The sequence below is a fragment of the Trichechus manatus genome, unplaced genomic scaffold (assembly GCF_000243295.1).
Source record: "Trichechus manatus latirostris isolate Lorelei unplaced genomic scaffold, TriManLat1.0 scaffold00024, whole genome shotgun sequence".
Taxonomy (NCBI): domain Eukaryota; kingdom Metazoa; phylum Chordata; class Mammalia; order Sirenia; family Trichechidae; genus Trichechus; species Trichechus manatus.
In genome coordinates, this window is record NW_004443960.1 from 1364114 (window position 1) to 1380505 (window position 16392).

At 49.8% G+C, this 16392-nt stretch overlaps 1 protein-coding gene across 2 annotated transcripts in view; it reads left to right on the plus strand.

The window, feature by feature from the left end:
- Positions 1 to 10: 10 nt before the first annotated feature.
- The window catches only part of MAPK8IP3 (mitogen-activated protein kinase 8 interacting protein 3), a 50324-nt gene continuing 33942 nt past the window's right edge, over positions 11 to 16392 (plus strand). The window contains exon 1 of one of the 2 annotated variants that reach the window (XM_023728384.1): positions 11 to 364. In XM_023728384.1, the coding sequence (XP_023584152.1) occupies positions 38 to 364 (327 nt within the window). In that variant the 5' untranslated portion in view covers positions 11 to 37. The remainder of the gene's footprint in view (positions 365 to 16392) is intronic. The other variant, XM_023728385.1, reaches the window with a different exon arrangement.

The window sequence follows — 16392 nt, forward strand, 5'->3', positions numbered from 1 at the left end:
GGAGCCGGCCGGACAGCGGGCCGCGCTGGCGGCGGCGATGGCGGCGCTCATGGAGATCCAGATGGACGAGGGCGGCGGCGTGGTGGTGTATCAGGACGACTACTGCTCCGGCTCGGTGATGTCGGAGCGTGTGTCGGGCCTGGCGGGCTCCATCTACCGCGAGTTCGAGCGCCTCATCCACTGCTACGACGAGGAGGTGGTCAAGGAGCTGATGCCGCTCGTGGTGAACGTGCTCGAGAACCTGGACTCGGTGCTCAGCGAGAACCAGGAGCACGAGGTGGAGCTGGAGCTGCTGCGCGAGGACAACGAGCAGCTGCTCACCCAGTACGAGCGCGAGAAGGCGCTGCGTAAGCAGGCCGAGGAGGTGCGTGGCCGCCCGCCCGCCCGGGACCCCGCCCCGCCGGCCCAGCCTGACCCCCCACCCCCTGCCATCCTCCCAACCCAGCCCAGCACCCAGAGGCCCCACTGCCCACCCCAGCCCGTTAGCCAAGGAACCCGATCCCCAACCCCCTTATCCTCCCAACCCCGCCCGTCTCCACACCTCCTCCAGGCTATCCAGACAGGGTCCTCAGCCTCCCCATCCTTGCCAGATCCCCAACACACCCCCCGCCCCAGCCCGGGGACTCCAACCACCCCCAACCACTCCACCTACCCCACCCCTTACCCCCTGCCAATCAGAGCCGTTCCCCAGCCCCACCCATCCTGGACCAGTCCCCAAGGCCCCAGCGCCTCTGCCTGGGAGACTAGACCACCTCCCCTCCTGGGCGGAACCCGAGCCCATCTCTCCCAGTCCAGAGCCCCCAGCCTAGAGCCCTGGTTCTGCACCGCCTAGGGCAGCTTGCAGCCAAAATGGCCCTGACCCTGGAGCCGGACTCCCTCTCCTCCTGACCTCTCTCCTCCTGCCCACTTCTCCTCCCGGATGCCAATTCCATGTGGTCTTGTGTGTTTTCCTTCAAACTGATTTTCTAGACCCCCATTAGTGCCTCTGCTCGCTGTGATTTTAAGCCCTTCCAGAAAGGTGAGCTCTGATTTTCTAGGGTGCTGCAGCCAGAATTGGTCTGTTGCTGTCAGACCCCTCCCTTGCCCCCAGTCCTGTACTGTGAAGGTCTGTGACATGTATGAATTGGGGGATTGGTATAAACTGACGCTGCAGTCAGGCTGCCCGGAAAGACGCCAGGTTCTGGAGGCGATTTCTTTGCCCTTTGGTTCCCTTGTCGGCCAGGTTGTTTGGCTGGTATAGAAAGCTGGTGTAGGAAGTCCACTCCGGCTTTGGAGGAGTTAAAAGTCAGATTTTGCTGTCTTTGGGTTTGCTAGAGAATGTTTCCGTAACCTGGGAACAGCTTGTTTGTGAGCCGGTTAGATGAAGGCGCATTGTGGGGAGTACCCCAGCTTCGTTCACTCACCATCAGATAGTTCAGCACCACCCACAGTCCAGATTGCCCTTTGTAGAAAACAGAAGCAGAGTGAAGTGCATTTGGGTGATGTGGGTTCTCGTCCCTGCCTCGGCACAGATTCTCCTGTGACCCAGGCCACGTCGCCTGCCTGCTCTGCGTTTTGATTTTCCATCAGCCAGATGAGTGGGTTGCCCTCGAGGCTCCCTGAGCCCTAAATTCTCTTATTCTAGGAGCTGAGTGATGCTCTTGATTTACGAGCAAAGTCTTACTAAATGAGTTCAGGTTTCTTTTCAGTTAACTTGGTTGAGCACACGCTTGACTTTAGTACGGAAATAAAAGATTGCTGTGGTGTTGGCTTTTTCTTAAGCCGGGGTAGTTTGTGTTCTGGTTGGGTTTAACATGTACTTATAAAAATGAACAGTATGTTGTTTCATGCACTCCTACTTAACAGTGGTTTGTTTTGCTTTGGGGTTTCCTATATGCATTAGGCTTTCTATTAATTGGGGGTGCCCAGGCCCCTCCAAACTGATTTAAAGCCCTCAATTTATGGCAGTGCAAGAGCTCGTGGAATTAGAGCCCACAGTGACTGCAGTCATTTTTCGGGGAGGACATTGGCCCCAAGCAGTAGAGGGACCCGACCAAGGTCACAGGCCCTGGAGGAGCTAGGCCAGGATGCGGAGCGGGCCCTGACTCCTGGCCGGGGTGGGGGTCAGAGGGCCACATGGGGCCTGGAGCCAGGGCTCTGTCTTCCACTTCTTGACTGCTCCTGAGCGCCGTTCGACTCCTGACTGAGGTCTTGGCGAGTTTCATTTCTCTCACCCTGTACCTGTGTGGTTAAAATACTGGGTGAGAAGGACCCAAAAGGAGGAAAATCAGAATGGATAACTTCAGGCTAAGAATAAACTTTACAGCTTAAAAACGAGCTGTGCAGAGAGGAGGTCCTGTTCCCTGCTCCACGCTATTCAAACACCCCCCAAGGCAGTGTGCTCCCCGCTCCAGCTCAGACTTGCTGCTGGACCCGGAGCCACTGGGTGTGCTGGTTCTCAGGAGAGATGGCCTCCAGGCCTGCCGCTGCCGAGAACTTTGTGAACACACAGCCACGAAGAAAGCCTGCTTGGCGAGCCGGCCTGAGTCCACGATTAGTAGTTCATAGTGTGTCCTTAGAAAGACCTCAGGTGACATCACAGCTGAAGAAAAGGGCCAGGCACTGTGAGCATTTTGGTGTGCTGGTCACTGATTGGTTTTCAGTTAGGTGGAAAAACCACTGTGGCATCGTGAGTCGGCTCTTTTCTAGGCAGGAAGCCTGATTATGTGTGTCGGATAACCCAGGAGCCGACCATCATGGGCTCAGGCGTGTCCTCAGTGCAGGATGCCTCCCGCAGGAGCTGTGCTGAGGAAGGCTTAGTCAGAGGGTAACCCGAGCCGCCTGCAGCCTCCTGAGCAGACGCTCTGAGAGAAACGAACATCCTGACCCCTCCTTCCGCAGCTGGAGGCCCAAGGCGGCTCTGATGCCGAGTGGCCAGTTGGATGGGATGACAGGAGTGGAGACAGCATGGTGCAGGGAGGAGGGTCCAGGCCTGCGAGTCTGCGGACAGCAGGTTGAGCGCCAGCCCTGCCCTTTGGAGCCACTAGGCCTGAGACATGCCTCTTCGCCTCTCGGCCTCAGTAGTCTTCTCTGGATGGCGAGTGAGGTGCCAGAGGGGCAAAAGCACCAGCTCCCACCCCTGGCAGCCGGGGGCCAGGAGAGTGGTATTTAGCGGAGTCCAGGCGCACTGGAAAGAGCACCATGATGAACCCGTGGGGCAGCCGTCCATACACAGCATGGGGCATTATGGCCGCCGGGCTCCACAGTCCCTGACATGCAGGAGTCCTGCGCCCAGGCCTCCGTTCGAGAACAGTGAGTCCTTTAACCTCTCTGCTCAAGCTCCCAGAGCCAAATGGACCGTTTACAACAGCTGCTAACCAAAAGGCTGGCAGTTCAAATCCACCAGTGGCTCTGGGGGAGAAAGACCTGGTGATCTGCTCCCGTAGAGATTACAGCCTGGGACATCCTATGGGACGGTTTGACCTGACAGCACAACAACAGCAGCGAAATCTTCACAGAGACCTTAAAAAATGTTTAATGTTCATCCAATAGAAAGTTTTTTGTTTTGCTTTTTTTTTAAATCCACCAAGTTCTTTTCCACTGGAAAAGAAGCTTGGAAACAGACAGCTCACAGTGTTAAGGCTGGAGTGAGAAGGAGTGGATGGCCCCTCATACGTTTTGCCCCTGGTGGAATCTAGAAGGAATGAGCCGAGCTCCTATGCTGGCTGTGCTGACCCAGGCAGCAAAGCGCCCTCCTCCTTGCAGTGATCCAGTACTTAGAAGAGGCAAGATAATGTTTGAGGGACACCCGTGAGTATCAGTAGATGTTATCTGCCTTAATGGGCAGTCAGTGGTGGTTGAGTGGTAGACTTCTTGCCTCCCATGCAGGAAACCCGCTTCCCAGCTGGTGTACCTCCAGTGCAGCCACCACCCATCTGTCAGTGGAGGCTTGCCTGTTGCTATGATGGTAAACTGGTCTCAGCAGAGCTTCCAGACTCAGATGAACTAGGAAGAAAGGCCTGGTGACCTACTTCCACAACTCAGTCATTGAAAACCCTACAGATGCCAACAGTCTGATCTGCAACCAATCATGACGATGGTGCAGGGCCGGACAGAGTTCCGTTCTGTTGTGTGGGGTCACCATGAAGCAGGATGACTCATTGGCAGCTAACAGCAATTTTCCTTATAATCTTATCCTAAAGAAACTGCTAATAACACCCTCTAACAAGCAATGCAGCTGAATGTTCCGTCTATGAGACTCCTACTGGTGGATATTTGCCGACTCGGCATTTGATGCACTGTAAGTAAAGCATCCAAATGGAGGAAAGATTTGTCCAAACCATATTTTTTCTAGTTATATAAAAGTCATCCATTTCGTAGAGCAGCATTTTTATAGGATTAAGCTGGAGGGGAAGGAAACATAACCCTAATCTACTGAGATGTTCATTTCCCTTGTTTTCATAAGTGAATTAATATATTGAATCTGAAATTTTCCCATATTAACAGTATGAGTTGCCATCGAGTCAGTTCCAGCTCGTGCCGACCCCATGTGTGTCAGTAGAACTGTGCTTCCTAGGAGGTTTTGGAAGCAGATCACCAGGCCTTTCTTTGAGGCGTCTCTGGGTGGACCTGAGCCTCCAGCCTTTGGTTCAGCAGCCGAGCGTGTTGACCGTTGTGCCACCAGGGGCTCCAGTGCAAGTCGGTTTTTCCAAAGTGAAGATTTTTAAATTCAATTTAATTTCAGTTCTCTTTTTTTTAAAATGCTTTTTATTTTGAAATAATTTATAGCAAAGTTACGGAAATGACACCGTTCGCCAGATTCCCAGATGGGAACCCTTATCCACATTTGCTTCGTTCTCATCCTCACTGTCATTCAGCGGAGGTCCTAGGGGTCCCGCAGGGCCCCCTTTGTTTGGGGACAGTCTGCTCTTCGCAACCTCGGAGGCTGTGGTGTGTGCGGGCTGGTTGTTTTGTACACTGCCCCTCAGTTTGACTCTCAGGTGTCCTCGTGACCAGATTCAGGACTTGCCTCTTTGGCGGGAAGACCCTGGGTCTTCTCTGAGAAGGTTAGAGGTCTGCGATGTGCAGGGAGGGAAGCAGAACAGCTGGGACAGGGCTCCTTTGCTCCAGGTCCCACTCAGTAGCTGGTTACTGTGTGAAAGGGCACCTGTAAAAGACAAAACCAGGAGCACAGCCCAGAGCTGCCCGCTGAGGTGCATTTCCCAGGCTGTGCCTTCCTTTGCTCTGATCAAAGTCAAGGGCCGGGTCAGCCTCGTCACCTTACCCTCAGCCGGTCCTACTTTTGCCCAGATAGCTTTTTTTTTTTTTTTTTTTGGTGAAAATACGTACCCATTCATCAGTTTCTGCCTGTACAATTCAACACCATTGACCACCTTCTTCACAGTGTGTCGCCGTTCTTGCTTTCTCTACCCACGTTGTTGCGCCACCCAGACGGAGCCTCAAACCAAAACCAAACCCCTCACTGTCGAGTCGATTCCGACTAAGAGCGACCCTGTAGGACAGAGTAGAACTGCCCCATCAGGCTTCCAAGGCTGTGATCTTTATGGAAGCAAACTGCCACATCTTTTTCCTGCGGAGCAGCTGGTGGGTTTGAACCTCCAACCTTTCCGTTAGCAGCCGAGTGCTTTAACCACTGCACTACCAGGGCTCCTTGACTTAGACTCATTACCCCCTAAACTCCTAATCTGTGCTTTAGAGTTACTGTGAATGATTTGATTTCATATAAATAATTCTTTTAAAAGAGCACAGTGCTCATGGTGAACATTCTTTTACTAGGTTAGCTAAAGTTGTTTAAAGATGACTTCAGGGGATAATTTTGGTTCATGGTTTGAAGACTTTCTCAGAGCAATAGATTCAGAAGTTCCTCCAGTTCCGATAGGTCCAGTAAGTCTGAATTCTGTAAGAATTTAAAAATCTGTTACACATTTTCCCCCCCTTTTGATCAGGATTCAGCTGTTGTTTCTCTGATGAAAACGTTCAGTAGTGGTAGCTGAGCACCATCCAGTTCTTCTGGTCTCATAACTAAGGAGGCAGTTAGACCTGCAGCCTAGTTCCCACCCCAGTTCCTGCCCAGGTAGCTCTTTAATCTGCTTAGTTCTTGTCTCTTTGCCACCAGCCTGGTTCCAGTCACCACTCTCACTGGTCTCCCCATCTGTCCACGCTGAGGAACTGAGCTTTTAGCTTGATTTCATCTGAGTTTATTTAAATGTAATAGCCACATGTGGCCAGCACAGGGCCAGACAGGCTAGCTCTGTGGTCTTCACACATGGGGCAGGCGGAATGTTTCTAAGTTGCTCAGCTTTGGGCAGAAAGGGAGGCGCTCCCAGGCGGTTTTCATCTCCAGTAAACATATTCCAGAAAGAGGGTCGGTCCCGTCAGCAGCGGGGTTCTGGTATACGAGACCAGACAGAAGAAACTACTGTGAGAGAAGAAAATGAGTGCCAGCTGGTTAGGAACCAGAGCAGAGTGGTTATGAAACCCCCAAAGGGCTGAGAAGAGGTCTGGTGGGAAATCCCTGGCGCCTAGAATGGCCTTCTGTTTAAGGCACAGGATTAAATTTTTATTCTCAGCTTTGTTTTGGGAGTGGGGGGGTAACAGCTTTATCGAGCTATCATTGATACACGCTAGACTGCACATATTTAAAGTGTGCAGTTTGATGAGCTTTGACATACGTACACAGCCATGAAACCATCACTCCAGTCAGGATTATGAACACATCCATCACCCCGAAAGCTTCTTCGTGCCCCTTCGTCATCCCTCCTCCCTCCCCCTCCCTGCTGCCCCCACCCCCAGGTAACCCCTGATCAATTTCTGTCACTATAGGCCAATTTGCATTTTCTAGAATTTTATGTAAATGGAATTGTGCAATGCGTACTCCTTTTTTTATCTGGCTTCATTCGCTCAGCATAACATTTTGTTTTGTTTTTTTATAACTCCTAACCCCACTGGTGGCACACTGGTTAAGAGTTATGGCTGCTAACCAGAAGGTCAGCAGTTTGTATCCACCAGGCGCTCCTTGGAAACCCTGTGGGGCAGTTCTACTCTGTCCTGTAGGGTCGCTGTGAGTCAGAATCGACTCGATGGCAACAGGCTTGGTTTTTCTGAGTTATCTCTCCCCAAGCCCCTGATAACCACTGATCTACTTTGTGTCTGAAACGCAGCTGCCTGTTGCAGATACTCGACATAAGTGGGATCATATGGTATGTGTCCTTTGGTGTTTGACTTCCTTCACTCGGTATCGTATGTTTGAGGTCCATCCATGCGGCACCATGGATCAGGACTTCATTTCTCTTACTGGCTGAGTAATCCATGGATGAACAGAACGCACTGTGTTGAGCGTTCACTGGTCAGTGGACACTGGGGTGGTTTCCACCTGGCCTTCATGGTTTTCAGATTTGTCCGGGTGTTGTGGGTGCCGTAGTTCTTCCTCTCATCGCTAAGCTGTGTCTACTGTGTGGAGGAGCTCTCTTTACCCACCTGCTGATGGAGCCAGTATTCTCTACCTTTACATCACGTCACTCAACCAGGTGACCCCGCTGTTAGGCCTGTGATAGGCCCTGCTGCGTGGTAACGAGTGCAGGACCACCGGGAGGAATGTACTAACAATGAGAGCTTAGAGGCCATTTATGGCTGACGCCAGCATTAAACGTGCCTCCCTGGGCGCCAAGAAAGCTCCCTTGCCATCCAGGGATGGAGAATCTGATCCGAGGAGATGAAATGCTTGTGAAGACACTTAGCACCCACCTGTTATAGGAAGGAGATTTGGGGAATACCAAGTTAAATGTTGTAGAGTCCTTGTCCTTGACAGACCTACCTCCATGTGGTGGGCTGGTGAGACAAGGGTTAGGATAGCTAGATTCTCAGTGGCAGCGGCAGTAGCAGATTCTTTTTTTTTTTTATTTACTTTTTTATTGTTGTAGCTTAAATGAAGTTTACATTTCACGTTAGTCTCTTATACAAAAATTTATACATACATTGTTATGTGACCCTAATTGCTCTCCCCATACTGTGACAGCACACACCTCCTTCCCACCCCTGATTCCCCATGTCCATTCAGCCAGCTCCTAACCTTCTCTGCCTTCCCATCTCACCTCCAGATAGAAGCTGCCCGTTTAGTCTCTTGTATCTACTTGAGCTAAGAGGCACGCTCCACACGAGTATCACTTTATGTCCCACAGTCCAGTCCAATCCCTGTCTGAAGAGTTGGCCTCATAAATTGTTTTAGGTGTGGGCTGATAGAGAATCCGGGCGCCATGCTTTCTGGGGTTCCTCCAGTCTCAGTCAGACCATTAAGTCTGGTCTTCGTACTAGAATTTGAGTTCTGCACCCCACCTTTCTCCTAGTCCATCAGGGACTCCCTGTTGTGTTCCCTGCAGGACGAGCACTGGTGGTAGCCGGGCACCATCTAGTTCTTCTGGTCTCAGGCTGATGAAGTCTCTGGTTTATGTGGCCCTTTCTGACTCTTGGGCTAATACTTTCCTTGTCTTTCGTGTTCTTCATTCTCTTTTACTGCAGGTGGTTGGGACCAATTGATGCATCTTAGATGGCTGCTTGCAAGCTTTTAAGTCCCCAGATGCCACTTACCAAAGTAGGATGCAGAACATTTTCTTAATAAGCTTTGTTATGCCAGTTGACCTAGATGTCTCCTGAAAGCGTGATCCCCAGACCCCTACCCCTTCTACTCTGTCTCTCAAAGTGTTTGATTGTATTCAGGAAACTTCTTAGCTTTGGATTAGTCCATTTGTGCTGACTTCCCCTGTAGTGTGTGCTGTCCTTCCCTTCACCTAAGATAATTCTTATCTACTATCTAGTTAGTAAATAACACTCACCCTCCCTCCCCACCCTGGTAACCATCAAATAATGTTTTCTTCCGTGTTTAAACCTTTTCTTGGGCTCTTATAATAGTGGTCTTATACAATATTTGTCCTTCTATGACTGACTAAATTCACTCAGCATAATGAGTTCCAGCTTCCTCCATGTTATGTTTCATGGCTTCATCGTTGTTCTTTATTGTTGCATAGTATTCCATTGTGTGGATGTACTGTAATTTGTTTATCCATTTGTCCGTTGATGGGCACCTAGGTTGTTTCCATCTTTTTGCTATTGTGAACAGTGTTGCAATGAACATGGGTGTGCCTGTATCTATTCATGTGATGGCTCTTACTTCTCTAGGATATATTCCAAGGAGCAGGATAGCTGGCTCGTATGGTACTTCTATTTCTAGCTTTTTAAGGAAGCGCCAAATCGATTTCCAAGTTGGTTGTACCATTTTACATTCCCACCAACAGTGTGTAAGTGTTCCAGTCTCTCCACAGCCTCTCCAGCATTTATTATTTTGTGTTTTTTGGATTAGTGCTAGCCTTGTTGGGGTGAGATGATGTCTCATTGTAGTTTTGATCTGCATTTCTCTAATGACAAATGATCGTGAGCGTTTCTTCATGTGTCTGTTAGCCGCCTGAATATCTTCTTTGGCGAAGTGCCTGTTCATATCCTTTGCCCTTTTTTTAATTGGGTTATTTGTCTTTTTGTTGTGGTGGTTTTGCAGTATCTTGTAGATTTTAGAGATTAGAACAGTAGCGGATTCTGTACAATATCTTTTATTAAAAAGTGTCTGGTGTCCCTTCCTCCCCAGGCCTCCTGTATCTTCTGTGGACTTGGAGTACCTTTCCTTTGATTTCTCTACTTCCTTTTGGACTTTTGTCCCCTACCCTTTCCCCAAGCAGCCTTCTTATCACCTCTCCTTCTCCCAGTCAATAAACACAAAACCCTTGTTTGTCCGCCGAGAGTGGCGAATGCCGACATCCTTAGCCTCTTGTTAAACTGAAGAAGGGGAGACCAGAACCTGAACCCAGCAGACAGCTGAGAGCCAGTGCAGACCACCAGGAATGCTTCAGAGGGTAGAATTTTACTTGAGAATGTTTCTTCCCAGGGAAATTTTCACAGGATGGGACATTGCAATTAGGGTGTTTTATCTTCATTTTTCTTAGTTTCCCTGGTACCAACCATATATTTTTTTATTTAGAAGTATATTTAAGTATAAATAAATATACAGTTGTCCCTCCACATCTGCGGTTCTGCATCTGCAGTTTCACCCAACTGTGAACGGAAAATATTGGGCAGAGGAGAGAAAGTTCCAAAAAGCAAAACTTGAATTTGCACTAGGCTGAGTCCACGTGAAGGAAATGCTGTGCAGGCAGCCCCTGCTGTAGCCTCCCCGTCTCACAGATCTGCAGTCTCTCTCCAGCACTTGGCTTTGAGCATTGTTCTCCTACCGTCTTGTCATTATTCCCTAAACAGTACGGTGCTGTGAACAACTGTGTCCGTAGTGTTTACATCATATTAGTATCATAAGTAATCTAGAGATGATTTAAAGTAAATGGGTGTGTAGGTTACGGGTAGATTTTGTCTAAGGGACCTGAGCATCCGTGGATTTTGGTATCTGCAGGGGTCCTGGAACCAATCCCACGTGGATAACAAGGGACAACTGTATATATTAGATCTATAAATATATTTTTATTTATTTTATTTCTGTGTCTCCTCAGTTCTTGCAGATGAGAGGGAGTGAATCCAGTGCCATTGTTGGGGTGAGGGTCGGGGGCCCTCAATCAGGTGATGCTTTAATTTTCAAGCGTGGACATGGATTTTTACCTGATTCACAGCCCCCTGGGCTGTGGCCACGTCTCAGACATCTGCCTGACACTTGACTACAGAAAGGTCCCCCCACCCCCATGCACTGACCCCAGGACCTTGGGGAACTTTCGCAGCTCCAGGGCCTCCCAACGTCCTGGCATCTGCACCTGCCCGCACCTGCATTTACATCTAGGGGTTATACACTTGTGGAAAACAACCGGAAAGCGTAGAAGAGCACCCGTGGTCTCAGGTCTTAGTGAATATTTGATGCTGGTGGGAGGTTGCCATCGATCCAGGAGATTTAGCACTAAGGACAGACTGTCTTCCGGCCCAGAGCCCTGAGCACTGCACCCTGAGCGTGTACCTCTGCCTGCCCGGGTGAGAAGGCAAAAGAGAACATTTTCCGTTTGGAAATTCACTCCCTTCTCCCCTGCGAAGAAGGAAGTGGATTGGTTGAATCGTGCAAATGAGCAACTTCTCTGATTCCTGCTGCCTTTGATTTCCTATGACAAACCAGCTAGAGTGCCTGCACGGAACCCCGGCGTGGAGCACAGAGAATATGGAAGTGTCAGACTCCATGTGTGAATGTACGTCGCCATCAGAATATCCGCGGGTTCTGGAAGGTACCAGAACGTTAATGCTTACGTTGCAGAAGTGTGTTTACCGGCTCAGCTCTCTGCATGCTGGGACTAGGGAATTCGGACACGTGGGCGGCTTAATTGTAGATTGGGCTTGAAAAGGCAGTCCGTAGCTCACCTTTGCTTTTTTGTATATAAAACGGGAAGGACAATCTCATGCGTGGAGCGTCAATAAAAGCAGACTTCGGGCACGCTTTACCGATTCCTGGACTTCTAGAGTGATTTCATCATGTGTCTGGAAGTTCACCGAAAGTTGAGTACATTTTAAGAGAGCGCTTTGTCAGGGGGAGGGAGGTCCTAAAAACAATTCTAAAAAGGGAATCTTCTGGTATGTTGGTATATAGAGTGAGAATCGGGCATTTTGTATATGGACGTCAAGAATAAGACACGCAGATGCATTTTCCTCGGTTGTATAATTGCTAGTCCTTGCTCTTTGGGGTGCTCAAAAGATGGGTCAGTCAGACTCAGCTGAAACATCTGTGAATTGTCTCATGCCACGTGGCATTTTCTTTACTGTGGTAAAAATACAACATTCAGTAATTCAGCAGTTTCTACACGTCCGATTCAGTGACACCGATGACACTCTTTATGTATGCAGCCATTCTCACCCCCCTTTTCCACATCATTCCCCCACCATGAACATAGGCTCAGTGCCCCCTAAGCAAACCCCCCGTCCCCCTCCCTCCCGCCCCGGTAAGTGAGATCATACGGCATTTGTCCTTTGGCGACTGCCTGACTTGGCTCGGCATGATGTTTTCAGGGTTCATCCTTGTGGCAGCGTGCATCAGGTCTTCATTTCCCTTTATGGCTGAGTGGGATTCCATCGCATGTGTGGCTGTACGTTGCACAGTGTGTGTATCCATCCTCTGCCAATGGACGTTGCCATTGGTTTCACATTTTGGCTGCCGTGAAAAATGCTACAAGCCACGTGACATCCTGATTACACCTGATTAGACAGATGATCATTTCAAGTAAGCTTAAATCCATAGTGGTTAAGAGCTGTGGCTGCTAACCAAAAGGTCAGAAGTTCGAATCCACCAGCTGCTCCTTGGAAACCCTATAGGGCAGTTCTACTCTGTCCTGTAGGGTTGCTGTGAGTCAGAATCAACTCGATGGCAACAGATTTGGTTTGGGTTTTGGTTGTAGTCATGCCTGCAGTCCATCTTTGGAAATATTATTTCAGATATGAGATTTTTATTTTTACCATCTGGTACCATGCAGGCACACTTAGCCCAGATGCTGATAGTGAACATTTTACTCTTCTGAGTCCCATTCGTATTTTTGTAGTCAGATTCTACTTTAATTTTTTTTAGTTTTCTTACAGAAAGAAAAACATTATAGACTTAAATTACATAGCCTGTACCCCACCCCGTTCCCCCATCGCTGAAAAGCCTTGATTCTCTTAAATCTAAAGCAAATGATCTGAAATAAAAATATTGTCTGCTTCTTGGAAAACATCTACTGAGTTTTTTGTGACTTCGACTAACCCAGTTACTGAAGTCCCTCAGTGCCCCTTCCCCGCCCTCCACAGCCACCCTGCCGTGCCTTTGAAGAGAACTTTGGTTGACACCATCTTTTCATTTAACCACCCAATCTGAAACACCTACTTCATTCCCAGCACCTGGCTGGGTACTGTTCCTTCTCATTATTGATTATAATATTGGGTGAAAATTGCATATTCAACTTCGGTTCGTTGGTGAGCTTGCATTTTTTTTGTTAACTAAAGTTACTTTACCTGGTATTTTGAAATGCTTCTTTCAAGAGGGGAAGGAGGATTTCTTTTGAACTCTGGAAAACCTGTTGGTCCGTTACAGCATTTTCTGACTGCTAAGATGCTGGCTTCCTCCGAGAGGCTGTCTCCAATGCCAAGTGCGGCCCCGGGGGTCTCCCCTTACCCAGGCCAGGGTCCTCAGCAGTCTGAGCATGGTCCCGCCTGGGCTGGGCTGTTAGTGTATCAGGACGCCGCTCCTACAGCACTCACGCTCTCGTCAGCCTGGGAGCCAGAGGAAGGGAAGGTGTTACTCCGCTGGTCGGTCCCCGCCCCGTGCACTGTCCCTTCATCACCAGGATGCCTATTTAGTGTGCACAGTGGTTAAAAGCCTGGCTGCTAACCACAAGGTCGGCAGTTCTAATCCACCAGCCGCTCCTTGGAAACCCTATGGGCAGCCCTGCTGTGACCTATGGGGTCACTAGTAGTCAGTTTTTCTGTGTCTTTGGCTTTGAGGACAGCAGTGCACACTGCTGACTCCTGCGTTTTCTCCAGGTTACTGTCACCACGGCAGAGGAGCCCAGCGTGTGGCTTCTTTACGTGTCTCTGGGGGCTGTTGTGTGGTGTGACAAGGCTGTTTGGCATTGTCACCTGCAGTGAATTTCAGTTATTACCTCCCAGGTGAGACTCAGGGGATGTCTGTCTTGGCCTTGAGTGCTGGGAGTGGGTTCTCTCACACTGTCTTTAGTTTGCAGACCTCTCAGCTGTCTCCCAAACATCAAATGCAGGTGCAGTGGTGAAATACAGGTGAGCAAAAGGTTCTAGTGAGGTGGTACCAGCACCAAAGAGCCCTTGTCTTTGCGTACACCTGGGTGACGTGGTACAGAGATGATGGGTTTAGAGGAAGGAAGCCTCTTTCCTCCCCTGGCTCTGGCTCCCATCAGCTCCCTCTGCACATGCAGGCTGATGCTTTCCTTCCTCCCAGCCCAGCTCTGGGCGTTTTCACACGGAAGACAGACCACGAGCCTTTCCTGAGGAACACAGAACAGGTGCTTTCAACCGGTGAAATGCGTATTCAAAAATAAATACATAAGTGATTCAGAATGGTTCTCAAGGTAATCTGGAAAGATAAATAAGTGAGAATAGCCAACATGTTGACCGGGAAGACTTAAGAAGAACATGTATCAGATATGAGAAGAGCTAAGAGAAAGAACATACATCAGGTATTAAAAAACACTATAAAGTTACAATACAACTAAAATCTTTGGTTTTGGCTCAAATCAAAACCAAACCAAACCCCTTGCCGTTGAATCGTTTCCAACTCACAACAACCCTACAGGATAGAGTAGAACTGCCCATAGAGTTTCCAAGGCTGTAATCCTCACAGAAGCAGACTGCCACGTCATTCTCCCACAGAGCGGCTGGTGGGTTTGAATCGCCAGCCTTTTGGTTTGGAGCCAGGCGCTTAACCACTGCGCCACCAGGGCTCCTCGATACTGGCTGAGGAACAGACAGATCCGTGGAACAATGGAGAAAGACTAGCCGTAGACTGTTGGTATAGTCTGTAAGTATGTAGTAGAGTGTAGCCTGAGGCATTCAAAGCAGTGGAGAAAGGATAACTTACCAAGTAAATGTTTTGAGACAACATCTCTCCCACACACACACCAGCTACAACCTGGGGAAAAGAAATACCAGCAGCGTCTAAGACAAAGACAAGGTCCTGAGCAGGTGTAAGAAAGGCCTGTGCCAACCAGTGAGAAAAATCTCAGCATTATGGTAGAGAAGGAGGCGAAGGACAGAGTGAGCTGTTCATGACAGAGGTAGTGTATGCGGCCAATAGATTTATGAAAAAGCCTTCAGCATCACTAGTGAAGGAACGGAGTTGACACAGTGACATGGTTCCCTGTCATCCAGCAGATGGGCAGCGATGCAGTCACGTTCCACACGGCGATGGTGAGCATGCCAAGGAGGCGTGGTTACACGGCTGTGGCGTGAGTCGCACACCCTTTCTGAAGGGTCATCTCAAGCCTGTGACCAGGGCCCCAGACAGAGGTGGATACACAAACAGCTTTGCAATAAAAATGAAAATTTTAGAATGACCTGGAAGTCCAGTTATGGTGTTTGATTGGGTGAGCTATGCTCTACACCCGCACACACACACACGCTCACACCCACTTGTACTGGAATACACACCTTTTAAAAATGGAAGTGGTGGAATACGTGTATTGATGTAGGAAGATGTTCCTGTATAAATGAGAGAATAAAGCAGGTTATAAACCACATCACACATCTGTACAAAATGCACATCTGCCCAACGCACATACACACAGAAATCTGGAAGGACACACAGATTTTAGCTGCCTTTGGATAATAGGATTATGGTTTTAAAAAATATTCTTCCTCTCATCTGATTTTTCTACAAAAACATGTTGCCTGTGTCCTTGTTTCCATTTGTTTTAAACAGTGGGAATTAGAATCACCCAGTTTTGTAACGCCCGTTTCAGACAAAGGACAGCGTCTGTGTCACCCTTACATGCTGGCTTTGGCCACGGCGCAGTAGACACAGCCACTTACGTCTGCATCTTTGGGATGAGCGTGCATCTCCTAGCTGTGGGTGTTCATTTCCCGTCACTACACCTACGTCAGGTGCTCTCGTGCCTGCCGACTCCCTCCCCTCCTGTGGGCTCTGCCCACCTCACACTGCTCACAATGAGTCATCCTTCAGGCAGGAGACCTTCTAGAAGCCGCTGTCGGAGGCATCTCTTGGGACGTGGAAGTGGGTAGGGGCTGGGAGGAGTTATAGGAAACACAGGCTTGACCACGACAGACCAACCTGCCTTGTCCAGACACCCAGATGTGAAGTCAGCGTTCAGCTTCATCTTCTCACCTGAGAAGCCGTCTGTCCCAAGAACCCAGCTGGTGTTTATGCTCCTGCACGTGCAGTTTCTTAGTTTATAGTATTCTTCAGTCTCCAAATCAGCAAACCGAGGTGTTTGTAGCTCCCCTTGGGGTGGTTGGGGGAGTTAACACCTGCCCAGTGCTTGCCGGGCCGTGGGGACTGCCAGGGCTATGGGGACTGCTGGGGCCATGGGGCTACTAGGCCGTGGGGACTGCTGGGCCCGTGGGGGCTACTAGGCCGTGGGGACTGCTGGGCCTGTGGGGGCTACTAGGCCGTGGGGACTGCCGGGCCGTGGGAACTGCCGGGGCCGTGGGGGCTGCCGGGGGCCATGGGGCTACTAGGCCGTGGGGACTGCCGGGGGCCAAGGGGGCTACTGGGCCATGGGGACTGCCGGGGGCCATGGGGGCTACTGGGCCATGGGAACTGCCGGGGCCGTGGGGACTGCCGGGCTGTGGGGGCTGCCGGGCCCCGTGGGGGCTACTGGGCCGTGGGAACTGCCGGGGCCGTGGGGGCTGCCG